Source organism: Streptopelia decaocto, assembly GCF_964273445.1.
Source record: "Streptopelia decaocto genome assembly, chromosome: 7".
NCBI lineage: Eukaryota > Metazoa > Chordata > Aves > Columbiformes > Columbidae > Streptopelia > Streptopelia decaocto.
This window is the reverse complement of record NC_138661.1, coordinates 2,468,026-2,477,702: the sequence shown is the minus strand read 5'-3', so window position 1 is coordinate 2,477,702 and position 9,677 is coordinate 2,468,026. Positions and strand designations below refer to the sequence as shown.

General features: G+C 52.8%; 1 protein-coding gene across 1 annotated transcript; it reads right to left on the bottom strand.

Annotated features, from left to right (window-relative positions):
- Positions 1-836: 836 nt before the first annotated feature.
- On the bottom strand, positions 837-4,770 carry ARF6 (ARF GTPase 6). Its single transcript, XM_082058954.1, has 2 exons — positions 4,617-4,770; positions 837-4,539 (listed from the first exon to the last, which is right to left on the bottom strand). Exon 2 carries the CDS (start codon positions 4,257-4,259, stop codon positions 3,732-3,734), a length of 528 nt encoding a protein of 175 aa, XP_081915080.1. The 5' UTR covers positions 4,260-4,539; positions 4,617-4,770; the 3' UTR covers positions 837-3,731.
- Positions 4,771-9,677: the final 4,907 nt, after the last annotated feature.

Here is a 9,677-nt window from a genome sequence, read left to right as displayed (position 1 = left end):
CTGACACTCTGAAAAATGACTCAGTACTACAATGAAAAGAGACACGAGTTTACTCTTCTGGAGCCTTGTCTCCAAACTCCCAAGTAGATTAATTAAGTCAGAGTAAGTTCATTTACACAGCCACACCCTTAACTGACATTCAGGTAGACAGAGCCTGGCCTAAATACCCCGGACTAAAAAGGTTTTCGCGGAGGATTGCAGGACCCACCGCCCTGGTACCCCCACCTGGGTAAAGAACATTCCTGAAAGCTCCGCAACAAGTTCCTCGCAGCCTCACACCCGTGGGTGCTGGGAGCTGCTCCAGCTGTCCCCTGTGCCCCCAAAGCCACCGCCCCAGCAGCCCCACGGGTGGAACCGGGGCCGGGCCGGGCGCTGCGAGGCGGCTGCTTCCCCGGGGGGCTGTGGGACAGCAGCTGCCGCGGGACCCGCAGCCCCGCGCGCCCCGGCCCCGCTGCACCTGCCCCAGTCCTTCCATCCGCTCCCGCGTCCTGCTCAGGCACCAAAGTCACATCCACCAACACCCCTGTGCGCTCCTCGAGCCTTTTGTCCAGCGCTGCTTTTACTCTTCCCTTTCCAAGTGAGCCCATCGCCTCCCCAGGCAACATAAACTTGACACTAAAGTTTGCTCAAGGTTGGTAACTCCAAGTGGGGAGAATTAAAGAAGTATCATCCTTTCCACTTATAAAAATAGTCGCTAATCTGAGTCTCCGAGGAATTACAGACAGGCTTTCAAAACGGTGCGATACAGAACAGAGACCTCTTTATGTCACAGAATGCTCCATATTGCCCCTTTCTGTTTCTCTCATAATTAAATATAAGTAACATACCAGGAGAGCTCCGCTGTATAATTGCTTTATTTTCTGCTTATTAGTTCTTTACCAACACTACAGCCATATTGAGAACACAAAATTCCTGTTTACTTTAGTCAGGGAGATCACAGTCTACAAACTCATTCACTTATCGGACACGATTAACGCCATTCAAAACTTACTCCATAAATTCACATGAACACAAATTGATGCACTTAAAACTCCAGATTAGATTGTAAATCATAGGATTTCTTACAGATTTGCCCCTGTATCCTGCAGGCTGTGTTGATGGCTTGACAGCCACCCGTTGGTGGTGAGGTTCAGCTACAACCTATAAAGGACATGTGGAAAGTGAAACCTTTTCTCTTTTGTTCAGTAGCAATGGCCGTTTATTTGTGAAGTCTCTGCCACATGTTTCAGCCACTTTTTTCTCCCCTTCCCACCCACCTCCCCCCAAAAATAAACCTTAAAAAAAAAATCAGAAGCGTAATCAGTTTCCTTTCACCTACAAAAACAGAATAACAAAGTTACTAAGGAAATACAAAATTGTGTATTCAACTTAACGCAAAGTCTGCCCCAGCACTTGAGAACACAGTAAATCAACTTAGACGAAAAATGAAGTTATTGAAGTTTTCATGTTGACTGAGAATAGATTTAAGAAAGTTCAAGAACCATTAATAGAGCTTCAAGTTTTCCAGTTTAGGCATTTACTTTGTGCTTGGCTATTTTATTTATGCTCCAGAAGAAAACAGTAACCATATTCTTGTGTTTTTAGTCTTTATACCACCACACTGTTTGTTCAGTTACATCAACAGAAAATTTAAAGAAAAAAAGCTAGAAAATAGAGCAATGATATTCCAGTGGCAAAAAGCCTTGAGTGAAAAAAAGGAACAAAAAATATCTTACCTCTTCTTTAGAGCTGAGATTTAAGTTATTCTACATTACACTTGTGAAGACTCAGTCAATGCTCTATCTTCTAGCACCAAGAACCCATTCAGTCCCATTTGCAACCCACATAGAGATAAATCTTTCGGAACCGTATTCTAAAGGAATTTTTAAGTAGTCCAAAGCATTCGATTTCAGTATTTTTATCTTGCCATAAATCTTTGGTAAGAGCTCCATGTACAATGTCCTCAGCATGCGGAGTCAACACTGCAGAAATGTAGTGTAATGCCCCCAGTTTCATGTAAAACTCGTATAGCTGGAAAATAAATTTAAAGAAAGAAAAAAAAAATAGCCATTTTCTTCTGGTTTTGTAGCATACATTCCTAGAATTCCCCAATCAAGTTTAACTCCTTGAGGAAATCTGAAGTTAATCCTTAAGGCTGAATAAGAACCAGCTGCTTTAACGTTTTTCACACCCAGCACTAATACTTGAGTTTTTATAGTAATACTTGTTCTGGGTGGGTGGAGTTTTTAAGGGGTTCTTTTTGCCAGTCACATCTGCAAACTGCGATATGGCAAATGAGCTGCTTGCCCTTTAAGAACTAATTATGGAAGTTTACATTCATAGTCGTTTACTCTCTCTCTCTCTCTCTCCTCCCCGCTCTGGTTACTCAATGGGCTTCAGCCATCCAACATAGTTCCCTTCCCGCAGGACCACAGCAACAACCGAGAGAGACGGCAACTCCTCGGACGAGTTCAATCCAGTCTTGGAAAACTAAAGCAAAGAGTTATTTCCTCAAAATGGCCTTTAGTCAGATGTCTGAATTACCAGGCTCGGTTACAGCTTAGCACAGAACTCCCAATTTCTTCCTCCATGAGATGAATTTCAGAAAGAATCTGAAATCTTTTTTAAGATTTAGATGCCTTAGACTGTCTTGAGACGGGAGCAACTCCTCTCGATCGCAAGACAGGCAAGTCAGTGCTAGATTTTCGCCTAAACATCCGTGATTTGAAGTAAAACTTGTTGCAATGCTTACACGTTATTGCTGCGTTGTCTGGAAGGAACCTATGGGATCGGAGACTGACAGAAGTAGGAAAAACTGCAGCTAAAACGTCTTTTAAAGTTTGCAATGCAAGACAAAAACCGAACAGTATCTACCCGGGAACTATTACATCATTCCTGCCTTATTTGCTATATGGTTGCTATGTAGTATGGGGAACTTATTTGCATCCCTTCTCATGCATGATGTATGGTTCAGAACTTCACAGCTGACATTTCAAAGCGGTTCTTACATTACCTGGCGAACGCTGCGCCTGAAATGCACTTTGAACATGTTACAATGGTATTCGCGCTGCCACCGCAGGCAAGAATTCGTTTCGTTATTAGTCTGAGATATGAAGACAGACTGAGAGTCACTATTTAGTTACAGATTAACAGAACTTTTTTCTTTAAAAAAAAAGTCCTTAATATAAAAAGACAGACTGCAGTTTGATTTTTAAGCAATAATTTTCAGTTTACTAGATGAAGTAGACCTACCAACATATTCTGCGTGAATGCAAAAAAGTAGCAATCTACAGCAAGTGATAGGAGGAAAAAAAAATATATATATATAATGAAAAAAGTAGAACCAGAAAGCATACACTGAAAATGGTACCCCGCCCCCAACCATCCCCCAAAATAATCAAACCATCTTAAGGGCTATCAAGAGGAGAAAAAAACCCAAACAAACGAAAAAAAGTTACTTAGCAAGTCTACAATGTGTCTTTCCCCTGTTTGCTGGAAGTCTGCCATAGCATCTAGTGCTTGTGTTCGTGTCACATTCGGAGATTAGAGCATCCTAACGCCAAGCAAGAAGAGTTAAAACAGGAATCCAGTCAAGTGTGCAGAAGGAAAGGGCGGTAACTGGAGAAAGATGATCATAATCCTATGGATGCTTTTGTTTTACTTTTCAGTAGAGAATCATTCTTCCGGAAAGCCATGTGGGTTATTTTTTTTTTTTTCTTTAATTCTTTGTAGACTAAATAGTTATTCTCTCATTAGGATTTATAATTGGACGTTAACCATGTCAGCCCTTCATAGAGTCCATCCCCTGTAGTAGCACAGGAGGGCTGCACGTACCAATTCCTATCCCTGATCCGGGTCAGGCCCAGTTTCTCCTGGATCTCGTGGGGTTTCATGGCATCGGGCAGGTCCTGCTTGTTGGCGAAGATGAGGATGATGGCGTCCCGCATCTCCCTGTCGTTGATGATGCGGTGCAGCTCCTGGCGGGCCTCGTCGATGCGGTCGCGATCGGCGCAGTCCACCACGAAGATCAGCCCCTGCGTGCCCGTGTAGTAGTGCCTCCAGAGCGGGCGGATCTTGTCCTGGCCCCCCACATCCCACACGTTGAACTTGACGTTTTTGTAAGTGACCGTCTCCACGTTGAAGCCCACGGTGGGGATGGTGGTGACGGACTGGCCCAGCTTTAGTTTGTACAGGATGGTGGTTTTCCCCGCCGCGTCCAGACCCAGCATCAGGATCCGCATCTCCTTGTTGCCGAAGATCTTGGACAGCACCTTGCCCATCTCGGCGGCATCCAAGGGGCCTCCGGGCTTGGGGAGGAGGGGGAAGCGGAGGCGAGCGGGACCCACCCGAGCGGCCCGAGCGGGGCCGAGCGTCCGGAGGGCGGGCGGGGCTCAGCGCATGGGGCGCTGCGGAAGGAGCGCGGCGAGGAGGGTGAGGGGAACAGGGGCCGCGCTCCGCGGGGCCCGAGGCGGCGGCTCCGCCCGGCTCCTGCCTTTGGCTCCCGCCCCGGCGCCTCAGCTCATGGATGCCGGCTCAGGGGCGGCGGCTCCGCGCTCCCGCCTGCGAAGGGGACGGAGAGAGAGTGAGACAGAGCAGCGGCGCGGGCGGGGAAGGGGAGAGGGCCCGGCGGGGTTTACCTCAGGCCCGGCGGGGTTCGCCTCAGCCGGCCGCGCTCGCTCCGCGCCGCTCCCTCAGCCAGCGCCGCCGGAAAAGGCGCCGCGCGCGCCCGCCTCACTTCCCCTCGGCCGCCACCGCGCCTGCGCGCCGCGGCCCCGCCCCGCCCGCCGGGCCGCGCGACGGCACCACCCGCCGCCGCCGCCCTCTGCGCATGCGCCGCGGGGAGGGCGGGGCGCGGCTCTCCCCGCCCCTCTGCCCCGCCCTTTTCCGCCCAGGGCGGGGCGCGCCGTCCCGCTTCCCGCGCGGCCTCGGGCGGGGACTGCGCCTGCGCGGAAGGAGCCCCGCCCCTCTTACGTAGACGTGAGCATGCGCAGGCAGCGCGGGCGGGCGCGGCGGGGCGGGGCGTCCGGCCCGTTTGCCAGGGGGCAGCACCGCCTCCTCTCCAACGCGGGCGGGGGCGCCGCTCCCTCCGCTACTGCGCCTGCGCGGCCGTCCGGCGGGGGCGGGGCCGGGCTGCTGCGGGCGGGGCTGCGCATGCGGGCGACTGGAAGGGGCGGGGCCTCGGTGGGGAGAGGCGCCACGCGATCACACGTCAGCAGGAACACGCGGAGGGCAGCGGGGGCGCGTCTTAAAGGGCCAGGCACGCTATGGCGGCGGGTGCGGGGCGGCTGCGCTGCCGCCCGTGTGAGGGCTCCGCCGGTCCCCTGGTGTCACAGCCTTGGCCCCAGCCCGCCGGTGGGAGAGGTGGCCGGGCACGGGGTGTCTGCCCTGGGGAGAGAGCTGAGCCCCTGCCCAGGGCGGGTGGCACCGAGGCCCTTGTCGCTGCTGCGGTGTGTCGGGTCCCGGTGACCCCGGGCGGGGACGCGGTGCAGCGCCGGGCAGCGGGAAGGGGGCGTGCCGCAGGAGCCGCGGGCCCAGCTGGGGACGTGACCTTGGGTGCTTCTGCCGCCGGTGCTGTGACCTGCTGGGTGGGCACTCAGCAGAGCCCTCCCGAAGGAGCCTCTTCCTTGTAAAATTAAAACCCTGTCTTAGAATGCTGGGTCGGCTCATTTGTTTGTATGGTGAGGGTGGTGAGAGCCTGGCCCAGGGTGGCCAGAGAGGTGGTGGCTGAACCATCCCTGGAGACATCCCAGGCCAGGCTGGACGGGGCTCTGAGCAACCTGAGCTGGTGAAGATGTCCCTGCTCATGGCAGGGGGGGCACTGGATGGGCTTGGAAGGTCCCTTCAACCCAAACTGTTCTATGATGGGCGGTGTCATTGGGTTCATGGCACCGTATTTTAGGTCGCTCCCTGTACTTCAGATCAGTGACACTGAAGCCGTGGCCACCCGCTTGGTTAATGCTGCGTCCCCGGGAGCGGAGCCCCAGCGCGCCCGGCGTGACGCGGAGCAGCGCCCTCCGCACGCATCGCGGACACACGTCCAGCTGGTTCCACTGGCGCAACGTGTCGCAATCCTGCGCTTCCAGTGACACACCAGCAAAGCCAGTACACGGAGCCAGTATGAGACTGGTCCTCCAGGCCTGGCGTGCTGGAGCAGGGTCTGCCTGCCCAGTTCCTGCTGGGAGGAAGGCAGGGGGAGAGCGAGCCTGGGTTGGTAGTTGCATCTGAGCTGTTGGAGCAGACATGGGACGTGGCATTCAGTACACAAAAACAACCTAAATATCCTGTTGGGGATATGATGGGGATACTACACTTTGGGCTGGTTTTCAGGGCGGCCAGGTGATGTCACCTTCTGTTCTGCACAGCCCTTGGAGAGCACAGGAAAGCCCTCACTTGGGTGAGGCTGACCTCACCATATCCTTCTATCCCTTCAAAAACCCCAAAGTTTCAGTTTATTTTTTACAGCAGACATTTTTGCCATCAAGTGTCACACGCAAAGCCATCCCCTTTGGAAGAGCAAACGGGAAATGCTTTGATGTCTTTGAAGTCTGGAAGAATGGGAGATTTCCTAGACTACAGAATTAAGCGGGTGACAATAGGAGTTTCCGAGGAAGCCTTGTTCTCCCATGCTGCGAGCAAAGGGGGAGGATGCCAAGGAAAACATACCATCCCCTAAGGGGTGCAGGCTGTGCCGGGGGTACGTTCTGCCGACACCGAGTGTCCCTGTGAGCATCAGGCGGTGCCAGAGCTCATATTGTGGTGTTTAAAGCAGCAGATCATGCAGCTAAGCATTGGACTGGCGTGGGATTTACAGCGAGCCACGGTGACCCCGCTGGATGCAGCCAGTTCAGTCTGCTCTCACCAGCACGGGAAATTTGTGTAAATAGAGTTTACTGCTGAGCGGGGCTAAAATTAACGCCGGGGTGTGGATGTTAGTGGGTTTCTACTTGGCTCTGGTCCCTGTGACCGGGAGCAGCAGCTTATTAAATCAGCGGTCGTATGAGACCACGGGTCTTGACCAAAACGGTTGGGAAAGGAGACATTGGGAGCTTTGAAGCGCTGCCTTTGTCCTTGTGCAGGCACCGATTGCGCTGCTCGTGGCCTCAGAGCAGCATTTTCTGGTTTCAGGAAGCGCCAGCCTTGGTGGCGTTTTTGTTCTGCCTGTGTGAAGCGTTAAGGGGTGGGGTGACCGTACGTGAGGTTTTTCTGCTGGTTTTTTGGTAGCTGAGAGTTTGGTGCTTTCTCCCGGGATCCACCAGCTGAGGACCGTGGATCCTGAGCGTTAATTGTGCCAGCACAGCCGGTGACACACTGAATGGGTGACCGTGCTGCGGCGCTGGGCCACCTGCCGCCGGGCACCACGGGGGACAAACCAAAACGAGTGACTGCAGAGTGGGGAAATGCCTTTTCTGTCATCTTCTCCTTCTGTTTCGGATCTAGATGTCCCATTCTTTGGGTCTCACCTCTTGAATCACAGAATCCCAGAATGTCAGGGGTTGGAAGGGCCCTGGAAAGCTCATCCAGTGCAATCCCCCCATGGAGCAGGAACACCCAGATGAGGTTACACAGGAAGGTGTCCAGGCGGGTTGGAATGTCTGCACAGAAGGAGACTCCACAACCCCCCTGGGCAGCCTGGGCCAGGCTCTGACACCCTCACCAGGAAGAAGTTTCTTCTCAAATCTAAATGGAACCTCTTGTGTTCCAGTTTGTACGCATTACAAATCGCGGCTTGTTTAGGTTTGTTGGTGACCGCCTTGTCCCGCTTCCTTGGGGGACAGTCTACTGGCCACCTTTGGCTTTGCCCGTTCCACCTGTTTCTCCTGGGCTCCTTCTCTCCCTCCTGGCAATCTTGAAGTGATGGGACCTGTGAAATACTTGCACTCATGCCATGGTGGGGAGTTGCGTTCACAGAGGCGGCAGCTGCTCTTGCACCGGAGCTGATCTCCGCACGACAGGACCTTCTGCTGACTCAGCGGCCGTGATGCTGCCTGAGCTTCTCCTCTCCCGCAGGGTTCCTGCCTGCCCGTGCTTGATATCGGCAAACAGGAGGGTGCTCTGATCTGTGTTGTCACTTTGCCAACACAGAAAGGTGGGACATGAGCTGGCTGTGTGTGCTTGCAGCCCAGAAACAGCGTCAGGACAGGCCCAGAGAGTTGGGGTGTTCAGCTGGAGAAGAGAAGCTCCATGGAGACCTTAGTGCAGCCTTTCAGTGATTAAAAGGGGCCGATCAGAAAGATGGGGACAGACTTTTGAGCAGAACCTGTTGTGATAGGACAAGGGGTGATGGTTTAAACTAAAGGAGGGAGATTCAGGCTGGACATGAGGAAGAAATTGTTGCCCTGAGGGTGGTGAGAGCCTGGCCCAGGTTGGCCAGAGAGGTGGTGGCTGAACCATCCCTGAGACATCCCAGGCCAGGCTGGACGGGGCTCTGAGCAACCTGAGCTGGTGAAGATGTCCCTGCTCATGGCAGGGGGGGCACTGGGGGAGCTGGGAAGGTCCCTTCAACCCCAACTGTTCCGTGGTTCCATGAACACAGGCCGGCTCTCGCCCTGGGTGGCCGTGATGGGCCTCGCTGCTCCAGGCTGTGCTCGGCAGCTTCTGCTCCACTGACTTTGTCCCACAGGTCTCTGAACCTTCAGCAACCGGAACGGGGACCGGCTGGGCAACCCAATAGCTCCCTGAGCCCCCTCTGCTGCCCATCGCCCTTTCAGCTCGGACCAGCCCTGAGCTGCAGCGCGCTGCTGCATTCTTCAACACCCAAAGTCGATCCTGCCATCATCGGAGTCTAAAAACCCGACAACGAGAAGCGATACGCCGCTCTGCTTCACACAGGAAACCCGCAGCTCGGTCGAGGACGCGAAGAGGTGGCTACACACCACAAAAGAGAAATGGGATCCGCTCAGGCAAATGCTTTTTCACCTTGCGCTGGGCTTTATTTGTGAGGATCCTCCCTGCCCTTCAGGAGAACTTTCTGTCCACACGGTCTGCGCACCAGAAGAAGATTTTACATGGTTTGGCATGTGTTTTCAAAGGAATTATTGCTGCTCGTTGAGATGATGTAGAGCAAAATGACATTTGAGAACTCAGCTCTTTCAATAGTTAAGATCTCAAATTAGTCACTAATAAGCTCTGTGCAAGTTGCATTTACCAATCCTGCAGAGAATGGGTGAGAAGCTGGTGAGAGAGCACCACCTACTTTTGAAACATTTTTATGTGCAGTCGTAGCAGTTTCCGTAAATGAACAGGAAGGACGGTAAACAGGAAGCAGAATGTAAATGGCAGAACTTGGTAAAGCAAATAAAGGCTTTGTTTTCTGGGGAACCCCATTGCTGTGCCCCTGCAGTTACCGCATCTTACCTTGGAGAGCCAGGAGATAACGTAGCTCGTGTCACCTGCCTTTTAAATGTCAATTTTTTGTTTTAAAAGACGGGTTCTTCTTTTTAAGATAGTGAGTTAAGTAACTGTGGGCTGGAAATGTGTCATCAAAGATGAAGAAGTGTGATGATCTGAGCAAAACAGACTCTTAATCTCAGTGCTCAGCCTGCACAAAGTTGATACGAATCTACAAATCTACACCCAGTAATCACCCCTGGGGAAAGAGGTGCAGGTTCGGCACTACATATGCTCGATAGAGCACAGGTTCTTATGTTGCTGGTTGATTTTCAAGGTCAAACACCCAGCAAAAGCATTTAGAATACTCA

What these genes read in the sequence shown, in the direction of transcription:
- ARF6 (XM_082058954.1), bottom strand. Translation starts at nt 4,259, where the DNA reads ATGGGCAAGGTGCTGTCCAAGATCTTCGGCAACAAGGAGATGCGGATC.